This window comes from Acomys russatus, chromosome 32 (assembly GCF_903995435.1).
Source record: "Acomys russatus chromosome 32, mAcoRus1.1, whole genome shotgun sequence".
Classification (NCBI taxonomy): Eukaryota; Metazoa; Chordata; class Mammalia; order Rodentia; family Muridae; genus Acomys; species Acomys russatus.
In genome coordinates, this window is record NC_067168.1 from 34,241,384 (window position 1) to 34,253,597 (window position 12,214).

General features: G+C 40.8%; 1 protein-coding gene across 3 annotated transcripts in view; it reads right to left on the bottom strand.

The window, feature by feature from the left end:
- Rbm5 (RNA binding motif protein 5) overlaps positions 1-12,214 on the bottom strand; it is a 35,736-nt gene that overhangs the window by 22,585 nt on the left and 937 nt on the right. For 2 of the 3 annotated variants that reach the window (XM_051140610.1, XM_051140611.1), the window contains exons 2-6: positions 11,773-11,838; positions 9,574-9,739; positions 7,832-7,987; positions 1,921-1,990; positions 1,365-1,438 (exon numbers count right to left, since the gene is read on the bottom strand). In XM_051140610.1, the coding sequence (XP_050996567.1) occupies positions 1,365-1,438; positions 1,921-1,990; positions 7,832-7,987; positions 9,574-9,739; positions 11,773-11,789 (483 nt within the window). In that variant the 5' untranslated portion in view covers positions 11,790-11,838. The remainder of the gene's footprint in view (positions 1-1,364; positions 1,439-1,920; positions 1,991-7,831; positions 7,988-9,573; positions 9,740-11,772; positions 11,839-12,214) is intronic. The other variant, XM_051140613.1, reaches the window with a different exon arrangement.

Below are 12,214 nucleotides of genomic sequence, written 5' to 3' on the forward strand. Positions count from 1 at the left end.
AATTACACAGGAGCCTTACTGTGCATGTTCTAGATTTACTAGAATAGTATCCATGCTAAGAAACACATGGAAGTTCTATTTTAAAAGACAGTATTGTGATATTATTTCATTTGTTTATTTGGTTTTTTTGAGAAGGGTCTCACTAGGTAGTGCTCATTGTCCTGGAACTTGTGCTACAGACCAGGCTGGCCTCAACTCAGAGATCTGCCTGCCTCTGCCTCTGAGTGCTCAGATTAAAGGCCTGCACTACCACTGCCCAGCTTGATTTTTTAATTTTAAAGATAAGCGTCTCATTCTGTAGCCCAGGCTGGCCTTGAACTCATGACTGTCTTTCTGCCTCACTCTATTGAGTCTGAGATTACAAGAGTGAGTCACCATACTTGGCAGGTTGTAATTTATGGATTAAGAAATAAAGAGTGTATTTTATGTTTTTGAGACAGTGCATTAAGATTATAGTCTTATGCTACCAGGCCTGACAAGAAAATGAGTCTTCAAAACAAATTAGTCAAAGCAACGTCGTTATCTTAAAGTAAGTCTTGCTAGAAATGGTTATATTAGTGAATCATATAACGTAACTTACTCTTGGGTGACTCAAATCATAAAATGCTGTAGAAAAACCCAAGTCAAGCAACTTCCTAGTATGTGCTTGCTTAAGTCAACATATTGTCCTGTGGGATTCTTGCAAAACAATTTTTAAGTGACAAACATTGGACATTATCTTGACATCGTATAGAATATGTTAGTTAAGGCTACAATAAATGATTTATTTTGAGCAGATTACAAGAGGAATTCTCAGGGAGATTAGAATCTTAATGCCACTATGCCTAGATTAGACAGCAACAGGACACTGATTCCATACTGATCTTATGAGACCTTAGTGGTCAAAGATTCTACTTGGTCCTTAAGTGTCTGGGAAGACCCACTGAGAAGTTATACCTCTAGTTGGCATATGGTCTCCAGGCAAAAATTAGGAATCAATTGTAAAAGTGCCTGCTACAGACTTCCATTATGTTCTCTTCACTGTTGGAGAGTTTGATAGTTTAAATTCTCTCAATGGATACAATAATCAGGCAGGAAAAGGGGGAACATCAGAATATTTTATTGACTACCATACAGATTTTCAGAAGATAAAGTTCTCTTAGGTAGCCATGTTTAAAAGCAGAAAAATTCTGCAACACTGTTCTTGGTACTGTATGTACTCTAGTAATGTCAATTTTAATATACACAAAGCTTTTTTTTGTTGTTGTTAAAAATATTAAAGTCAAGTCACTCCTTTGGAACAAACCACTCCTTCAACCTTTTTTTTTAAATTGTACAGACTTGTTCCATTTTCATGAATATCTAGACTTGGTGAGTGAAGCAACCTGATTGGCTTCCATCCAGCTGGTAGCATCTTGCAAGTGATAAAACTCCACGAAGGCGAAACCACGGCTTACACCTAGAGACAGCATTCAGATATAGACGGGATACTCGTGTTAGTCAGTTCCTTTATAACAGGTGAATCTCTCTCCCACTGCTTCAACACTGCGTGACAAAGCCAATTGGGAAGCAGCTTTACAAATGTGACTTGACTTGGGGATCTTCTTGATACTTTGCCATGGCAAGGAACAGCCGCCTGAATTAAATGCCACTTGATTTGATTCCACACTTAAAAGTAACCATGCAACCGACTATGAACAGTCAAACAAGGAGTTTATAAATAACTACTTACCGAAGGAAAAGAAAATCCCTACAAGCAAAGTTTTTTAAAAGTTCCTCAGATGCTAGCATTGTTTTCAAAGTCATATTCCTTAGCCATGGCAAACCTTTCATTCTGAATTCATGTGTCTGCAGATTTGGGGTTTATCAGGATGCTCTTTAGGGACTGAGGTGGGAATGGGGAAGAGAACCATAACTGGCAGGAACCAAGCAAGCTCTCACCTGTTTTCCTCTTCATCAGCCTCACATCTGCAGGCTGAGGGCCTTCAAAGGACTCCATCATTTCTCGAATCTGTACAGGGTTTTACAGTTAGTTTAAGCTACAGCCATTAAAAAAAAGTTTAAGGACTGGGATTCTGGGATTAAGGACTGTTTAATTAGTCAAGGTCTTCATTTATACCATCAAAATGCACCTATCTTAAAGGTCATAGAGACTTTTTCATGAAAATAAATAACAATCTTGCTATATGCTACTTAAATACTTCCCTCCAATGCAATTATTTATGCTATTCTATAGTCCTGATCATGTCGTGACATCCTTCAAGCCTACCCTTTAATTTCATACTCTGAGGAACACAGAAAATAAATTTTAAAGAAACATAGGCTAAGTCACTATCCTCAGAAGTACATCTGAACAAGAATAAAAAGAGTCAAGCCAAGTTCAGGCCTGAAATCCCAATCAGGAGATTGAGACAGAGGATCAAAAGTGGGAGGCAGAGAGAGGTGGAGCTGAGTTTGAGACCAGCCTGAACACAGGGAGTTCGAGGGCACCCAGAGCTACACAATAAAGTCCCTGCCTCAATAACTAAGTAAACAAGTCAATAAATAAATAAAGGAAGCTTTACACTACATATAAAGACCTTGAAACAAAAACCCTCCTCTATCACCCCTAATTCTTCCAATTTCATCCTTTATTGGCTTGTTAGTTGACCAATAAAGGAAGATACAGATTCACTTTTTTTGTTTTGTCAAGACAGTGTTTCTCTGTGTAACAACAGCCTGGGCTGTCCTACACTCTCTGTAGACCAGGCTGGCCTCAAATTCAGAGATCCACCTGCTAACACGACCAGCCAGATTCACTTTTTAACCTAGACTTGGTTATAAGTTTGGTTGATACTGGCTTGTTAATAAACAAAGGCAACTGAGGTTTTCTCTATCATTTCTTTTTTTTTTTTTTTTTTTTTTTTTTTTGGTTTTTCGAGACAGGGTTTCTCTGTGTAGCCTTGGCCATCCTGGACTCACTTTGTAGACCAGGCTGGCCTCGAACTCACAGCGATCCGCCTGCCTCTGCCTCCCGAGTGCTGGGATTAAAGGCGTGCGCCACCACGCCCGGCTAAATGAGCTCTTTTTTTTTTTTTTTTTTTTTTGGTTTTTTCGAGACAGGGTTTCTCTGTGTAGCCTTGGCCATCCTGGACTCACTTTGTAGACCAGGCTGGCCTCGAACTCACAGCGATCCGCCTGCCTCTGCCTCCCGAGTGCTGGGATTAAAGGCGTGCGCCACCACGCCCGGCTTCCTCTATCATTTCTTAAAAAAAAAAAAAAGAGCCAGGCAGTAGTAGCACACACCTGTAATCTCAGCATTCAGGGAGACAAAGGCAGGCAGATCTCTCTGTGACTCTGAGGCCAGCCTGGTCTACAAATCAAGTCCAGCACAGCCAAAATTACACAGAGAAACCCTGTCTTGAAAAAACCAAAACCAATCCAGGCTTTTAATCCCAGCACTTGGGAGGCAGAGGCAGGTGGATTGCGGTAAGTTCAAGGCCAGCTTGGTCTACAGGACCAGGTCCAGCACAGCCAAGGCTACACAGAGAGACCCTGTCTCTGTCTTGAAAAACAAAACAAAACAAATAAACAAGAAAAAGAAAAAACATCCATGCATGGTGGCCCATATCTTTAATCCTAGCACTAGGGAGGCAGAGGCAGGTGGATTGATGTGAGTTCAAGGCCAGCATGGACTACAAAGTGAGTTCAGGACAGTCGAGGCTAACACAGAGAAACCCTATCTTAAAAAAGAAAGAAAGAAAGAAAGAGAGGCTAAAGAGATGGCTTACAGATTAAAAGCAATGTTGCCCGAGTTCAATTCTGAGCAACTACATGGTGGCTCACAACCATCTATAATGAGATCTGGTGCCCTCTTCTGGCATATGGGCCTACATGTAGGCAGAGCACTGTATACATAATAAATAAATAAATCTTAAAAAGGAAAGAAAGTAAGTAAGTAAGAAAGAAAGAAAGAAAGGCCAAAAGCAACCAAAGGTCAATCAAAATGAATCAGTGGGCAAAGGTTGATCCCTAATATTCTATGGTATAACTAGAAGATTGATTCCTGCAAGCTGTTTTCTGACCTTTACATGTGTGTTCCCCAAAATAATAAATGTAGTAATAGTAAGTCAAATGAACCAATACCATATAAGACAGAGACTGTTGGGAACATTCTCTTTAAGTGTTCTACATATATTTTAGCCTTTAATCACAGCACTTGGGAGGTAGAGGCAGGTGGATGCTGTGAGTTCAAGGCCAGCCTGGTCTACAAAGTGAGTTCAGGACCCTGTCTTGAAAAACCGACCCCCCCCCCCAAATGTTCTACATATACTTTAAAAATACCGATATCCTAAGAAGCACACTGTCTAGGGATACTGCAACAACTGGGAATGGCAGAAGCTCTGCTTGACTTTATAGTTGGCTGGGGTTTTTTCTTTTTCTTTCTTTCTTTTTTTTTAAAAAAGATTTGTTTATTTATTATTATGTATACTGTGTTCCACCTGCACGTACACCTGCAGGCCAGAAGAGGGCATCAGATCACATTATAGACCTAATAGCACCTTCCTGCCACAGCATTTGACTGCGACCAAATTAAACTGTGTAAGGCCTTATCTAGATCCAGTATGTTTATTTTAGATCAGCTCATAATTGCATTCACTACCACAATTCTCTACCAGATCAAAGCATTTCTACCCATCAAAAATCATGTAAAACTAAAACTCTCCCCATGGAGTTCTTTCCTCATCTTTCACTAGTAAAAACATTTCTTGAAAAAACTTCCAGGGCTCTTCAGTACATGCCTTTAATTCTAGCATGTGGGAAGCAGAGGAAGAAGGATCTCTGAGTTTGAGCTCAGCATGGTCTACACAGTGAGATCCAGCACTGCCAAGACTACATAGAGCTCCCCATGCCCCAAACAAAACAAAAAGTTCCATACAACACCGCCACACCACAGGAATAAAGGTCTTGCTATAGCCCAGGCTACAGAGACCTCTCCCTTAAACAAAACAAAAAGTTCTACAGAAAACCACACACAGGGAGAATAGAACAAGGATCTTGCCCAGACTGGCTCAGAACTCAGTTCAAGGCCCCTTCCTGCCTCCGCCTCCTGAGCAGCTGGGATCATAGGCATAGGCTATCATGCCTAGCAATGCCGCCTCACTAGTCTATGCTACAACAATCATATGCTGACTTGGCTATTCACCCAGGGTTTTCAAGGAATGGTAGGTGGCTTTGTACCATGGTGGTATCTAACACAGTACATATAGCATAGTAGCTGTGCCGTGGACCACAAATAACTCACTATTAACTGAAAACAACTTACCTCTTATTTACTACAATAGTTACTTCCAGTTTAAAAATCTGCTCTATCTTTAGATTTATTTAAAATTTCTACTAAATATTATGATGTTTCTTTGCTCCCGAGCAACAGGTCCTGACATTTATATCTTTTAAAAACATATTTTGGAGGCTGGAGAGATGGCTCATTGTTTAAGAGCACTATCTGCTCTTCTGGAGGTCCTGAATTCCAATTCCCAGCAACCACATGGTGGCTCACAACCATCTATGTGATCTGATGCCCTCTACTGGAGTGCAGGCATACATGCAGATAGAACACTGATATATATCAAATAGATAAAATCTAAAACAAAAACATATTTAGGCTGGACATGGTAGCAAACATTTTAATCCTAGCACTTGGGAGATATAGGCAGGTGGATCTTTTGAGTTCAAAGTCAGCCTGTTCTAGAGTGCAGCCAGAGAAACTTTGTCTCAAAAAGAAAGGGGGGGGGGGGGGGGGGAGAAGGGAGTGGGGCTGGAGAGACAGCTTAGCAGCTGAGAGTACTAGCTGCTTGTCCAGAAGTCCTGAGTTCAATTCCAAGCAATCACATAGTGGCTCACAACCATCTATAACAGAATCTGTTCTGGTCTGTCATGCAGGCATACATGAAAATAGTTTTGATATACATAAGTAAATAAATCTTTGAAAAAAAATATTCAAGCCAGAATTTGGGAGGCAGATCTGAGTTTTGAGGCCAGTCTGGTCTACACAGGGAAATCCAGGACAACTAAGGATACAAAAAGAAACCCTGTCTGTAACCCCACGGCCTCCAAAACCCAACAAAAACCTTGTTTTAAATCCTTATATTCCTTTCAGCATACTGCCTTCAAGGATTGTGAACAATGGACAACTGCTTTAGACAGAAATTTGTTTTTAAAAATCCAGTCTCAGCTGGGCATAGTGGCCCACGCCTCTAATCCCAGCACTCAGGAGGCAGAGGCAGGCAGATCACTATGAGTTCGAGGTCAGCCTGGCCTACAAAGTGAGTCCAGGACAGCCAAGGCTACACAGAGAAACCCTGTCTTAGGGGGGAAAACAAAACAAAACAAAACAACAACAAACCCAAACAAACAAAAAATCTAGTCTTGTATAAAGAAACGAACACTGATATCTACAGGTGATATATGAAAATAATAAAAAGGAAGAATTTTATTCTACCTGTTTGATCAGGAATGGCAACATATAAAGGAGGAGGGGGACAAAAGGAAGAAGAGGAGAGGAAGAGGAAGCAGCAGCAGTAGCACATGGATAGAAAAATCTTTGGAATTGTCTAAAGAAGGACAATAAAGAAAAACAAGTAGGTAACGTGGGCTGGAGAAATGGCTCAGTGGTTAAGAGCACTGGCTGCTCTTCCAGAGGACCCAGGTTCAATTCCCAGCACCCATACTGGAGATCTGTACCTCCTTCTAATTCCAGGGGATATGGCACTTTCAGACATACCTGCAGGCAAAACACCAAATGCACATGAAATAAAAATGTCTTAAAAAAAAAAAAAAAAAAAAAAAAAAAAAAAAAGAAATGCCAAGTAAGCAAAGAAACAAAGTATCTTTTCAACAGGCTTCTCTGAGTTGCCAAAAAGAAAATGTAATTTTGTTCAAAATAAAAGACAGTGGGGTGGTGGGGTGGAGAAGGAGGCATTAGATTGGAAGATACAAGTGAGGGGATAACAATCTGGATGTAATCTATATAAAAATTTTTAAAGTTTTATACATATAGGTATTTTGCTTGCAGATAAGTCTATGTGCCATATCTGTGCCTTGTACCCTTGGAGGTCAAAAGAGGGCATCAGATATTCTGGAACTGGAGTTTAAAAAAAAAAAGCTGTGCACCATCATGTGGGTGCTGAGAATTGAGCTCTGGTCCTCTTGAAGAGGAAGTCACTGCTCTCAACTGCTTGATCATCTTTCTAGACCCTTAAATAGAGGCAGTTTATTAATGGAGGTGGGGGGAGGAGAGGCACTCAAGGGTGGAATTGGTCTACTGAGCTGGGGAAAGACCAATGCTCCAAAACAAAAGCTAACTTTCTTTGAGCCAAGGTATGACTATGCAGCCCTAACTGGTCTGGAACATATGATAAAGATCACTATGGCTTCTCAGGGAGATCCTTTTGCTTCTACCAGTAAGTGCTGAGATGACCGGTGTGAGTTGTCAAGTCCAACTTTTAGTTTTTTTGAGACATTGTTTCTCTCTGTTAACAGCCCTGGCTGTCCTAGACCAAGCTTGCCTTGAACTCACAAAATCCACCTGCCTCTTGAGTGCTGGGATTAAAGGTGTTCGACAACACCCGGCCCAGTTTTGAAACTTTTAAAAGCATGAATTAGCTTTACCTTCTAAGAGCTAATGAATAAACTAGGCTTATTATACTTAGAAACTTTAGAAAATTCTATATTGCTCTTAAATGGTTAGACATAAATGGTACCTTAGTTGGGTCTGACACAAAAGAAAGAAATCTGTTTCACTGATATAACAGGCTAGGATAGCACCATGAGACAATGGGTAAGCTGTTGTTAGACCTGTTGTTTCTCTTACATCGCTCTCTGTGATGGTGATAGGAAGGCCGCGCAGCATGATGGTCTTGCTCTCTCTTTCATCACTGATGTCATGCCTATAGTCATGCTCTCCATAGTCACCATCTGAATGGTAGCCATCTTCAGACCGGTCACTGTTTCTTCTTTCACGCTCTCTCTAGTCCAAAGAAAACAAAATTATAATTAAATTTAGCTAGGTGTGGTGGCACATGCCTTTAATCCCAGCACTCAGGAAGGCACAAAGTAAACGTACTCTTTTATCAAGACCCCATGTGTACTGTATGCATGCCGTACCCATAGTCCAGGAAGACAGTGCCAGATAGTTTGGAACTGTGAACTACCATGTGAGTGCTGGAAACCAAATGTGGGGCCTCTGCAAGAACAGTAAATGTCCCCCCTTTTTTTAATGGGGAGGGGGAGGGGGTTGTTTTGAAACAGGGTTTCTCTGTGTAGCTCTGGCTTTACTGGACTCACTTTGTAGACCAGGCTTGCCTCGAACTGGGATTAAAAGCATGTGCCATGCCCGGCTGCAATATTTCTTACAATGACATATTCATATTCTCTCTCTCTCTCTCTCTCTCTTGTTTTTCGAGACAGGGTCTCTCTGTGTAGCCATGGCTGTCTTGGACTCTCTTTGTAGACCAGGCTGTTCTCAAACTCACAGAGATCCACCTGCCTCTGCCTCCCGAGTGCTGGCATTAAAGGTGGATTTTACCGCCAGGCCAAAATGACGTTCTCTTATGGTTTAATAATTCACTATAAAATACAGTAACACGTAATACAATGTCTTCTTGTATTATCAAGAATACTACCCAGGTGTGGTGGCACACACCTTTAGTCCAGGACATGGGAAACAGAGACAGGCGGATTTCTGTGAATTGAGGCCAGCCTGGTCTTCAAAGCAAGTCTCAGACAACCAGGACTATAAGAGAAAACATGTCTCAAAATAAATAAATGAATAAATAAATAAAATTATTATATATGTAGAAAAAGTAGGAAAGGTAAAAAATGTTATATATATATATGTGTGTGTGTGTGTATATATTATATGTAGAAAAAGTAGGAAAGGTAAAAAGTTTAATATATTTGTATATATACATATATATCGTGTATAATTATTTCCAAACACAGATATGAATATGTAACATAAAAGAAAGGTATTAAAGTGACCCAAATTACTTACAACTTAAATATTAGAATTTTGTATTAAAAAAAAAAAAAGATAGGTGGTGGTAGATGCCTTTAACCCCAGCACTCAGGAGGCAGAGGCAGGGGGATTTCCGTGAATTCTAGGCCAGCCTGATTTACAGACCAAGTTTCAAGATATCCAGGGGTACACAAGAAACCAACAAAAATCCCACAAAATTGTACTGGGGACCAGATCCATGGCCTTGCAGATGCTAAGCAAATGCTATTTCTAAGTTACATACCATTGCCTCATCTTTAAAATGTGAACAACATATCACAGGACAGAGTGGCCCTCGCTTTTAACCCCAGCACCCAGGAGGCAGAGACGGGAGGATCTCTGTGAGTCTGAAGCCAGCTGGCTCTACGTAGTAAGCTCCAGGACAGCAGAGTTACACAGTGAGACCCTGTCTGGGGAGGCTGGAGGAGTGGGGTGGGAACTACAAGACTTATCTTATAAGGTTGTATTGGGCAGGAAAGTTGCCACATTTCCTTTGCTTTACAAGACTGGCGATACAATTTAAATTCTAAGTTTAATCAACAATTGCTATTACTCACCTCTGGACTATCATAGTCTCGATAGTCATCGTATCTATCCCCTCTCCGATCATCACTTGATCTTTTGTAATCTGAGTCCCTCCGCCTGCTTCTAGATTCACGCTCATCACGGTCATCCCTGTCTATGATGGAACCATATCTTCCACTACGTTCTGTTCTACTCACTCTGCAAGGAAAAATAATGTTCATTTAAGTATATATACTTAATACATATACATATGCATACAATACTTTTATACATCCAGAAAAAGAATTACCCTACCTATCAGTTTTAAGGTATATCCAAATAGTTCAATCTATCCCTTAAAACATACCATGAATGTCCAGTTTATAAAGATATCTACTGAGAAAACATACTCAAAACAAACTGTGGTGGTGCATTCCTTTATCACAGGAGACAGAGGCAGAAGGCTCTCTTGAGGTCTAGACCAGCCAGGTCTACATGGCAAAGCCGCCTTAAACTCAGATCTGCTTGCCTCTGCCTCTCAACACTGGGATTAAAGGCAAGCACCACAATGCCTGACAATTCTTGGCTTTCTTAAGCGTATGGTTGACACAGTATCTTTCTCATTTTCTCTTTAGATCATATTGACCAAAGACAGCAAGAAAAGTACCCAAACTTCATTCAAATTCAAAGAATAAATCTCTTCTGCCCTTTCCTTTTTGGTTTTTGAGGCAGGGTTTTTCTGTGTAGCCTTGGTGGTCCTGGACTTACTTTGTAGACCAGGCTGACCTTGAATTCACAGTGATTCCCCTGCTCTACCTCCCGAGTGCTGGGATTAGGGGCATGCGCCACCATGCCCGGCCCAAAGACTAAATCTTAACTAATGTACTCTTCTCAAGGGTACCAAACATACCAGAAACGGACCAATGCCCTAGATGACCTAAGTCTTCCCTCCAACCCCAACAAATCATGCAAAGTAGTTCATCCATACTCATAAGTGGATGACTACTCCAAACAGCCTATGAAAACATTTATTTCATATGATATTTTTTTTTTTAACTACTTGGCAGCAAAAGGGTAAATTTTAATTACATGTTAGTTGGAACAACAGACTGCTGTCAAAGGATTAAAGTGATATTTGCTTTGTTTTATTTTTGGTTTTTCGAGACAGGGTTTCTCTGTGTAGCCTTGGCTGTCCTGGACTCACTTTGTAGACCAGGCTGGCCTTGATCTCAACAGCGATCCGGCTGCCTCTGCCTCCCGAGTGGTGGGATTAAAGGTGCGCGCCACCATGCCCGGCCTAAAGTGATATTGTATGACATAAACCAGTCTCTCTAGGATGTCAATTTTATCTATCACAGGAACTGGCCTCTCAATAGTAAGTATAACAGCTGAAAGTTTTGATCTTTGTTTGTTTAGTTTATTTGGTCCCGCTGGATGGAGACTAACCCTAGTCCCTCATATGCCCCTGAGCTATATCCCCAACCCTAAAATGTTCTATCTAAATTCTCTAGCTTTTCCCTTTCCCTTCTTGATGAACACGTGACCCCAGGCCACTTAGCTCTGCGTCTTTGTATCGCTAGGGAATAACAAGGAGTGGCATTCACTTACAGCTGGACAAGCAGGCTTTGAATAGCTCCTGCCCACAGTTGGAACTTTCCATGGCCCACTCCATACTGCTCTCCTTAACCTAATTTTCAGCCTTCAGACTTAACCTCAGAGAGTACTTTCTCCTAGAAGCTTTTCTATGCATCTCATGTGTCCAGACAGCAGTTTAAATAGCTTTTGACATAACATTGAACTCTCTCACTAGACTGATATGAGAACAGAATCATGAAAGCAGTCATTTGAAACACTTGACACAAAGTATGTGCTTAAATATTTGTTTGCTAAATAAACAATTGATTATTCTTTTTTCCCCCTTTGAGACAGGGCTTTTCTGTGTAGCGTTGGCTGTCCTGGACTCACTTTGTAGACCAGGCTGGCCTCGAACTCACAGCAATCCACCTGCCTTTGTCTCCTGAGTGCTGGGATTGAAGGTGTGCGCTACCACACCTGGCTATTATTCCTATTTTTCTGAGACAGGCTTTCTTTATGTAGCTCCATCTAGCCTTGAACTCAAGAGATTCGCCTGCCTCTGCTGAGATTAAAAGCATAAGCCACCATCACACAGGGCTAAATAAACAATTTTAAACATAGTTCAGTCTCTACTAACTAAAAAGCTTATCAAAAGCATGAAATGTATTATAACTCACCTTTTGTCTGAACCCATTTTCTCACTGAAGATCTAGCTCACTCCTTCAAAAGGTCTGATTTTTCCTCTAGAGGGGGGGAAAAGATTGCTGCAAATTTCAGAGACTACTTAATTCAAACACCCTACAAACTGGGATGCAACTGTGCCTAAGATCCCACCAATCCTTAAGAGTGAGTAAGATGGGGGAGAAAAAGGAGGGCTGTCAACACTAAATCCTGCTACCATTTTGTTAAGAAACAGGAAGATTACAAAGCAAAAAGCTTATTTCCACAATCAAAGCAATTCTATTGAGATGGCTGATGGCTAAAACATTCATCCAATTGTCTTCATTAGTATAAAATTCAACACAAAAATCGTGAAACATAACTCAAAAATTTCCGACAAGAACTTAAAGCCTTAGAAGCTGGATCTAAGTAAAATTTACATGTATAATGCAGCGCCTG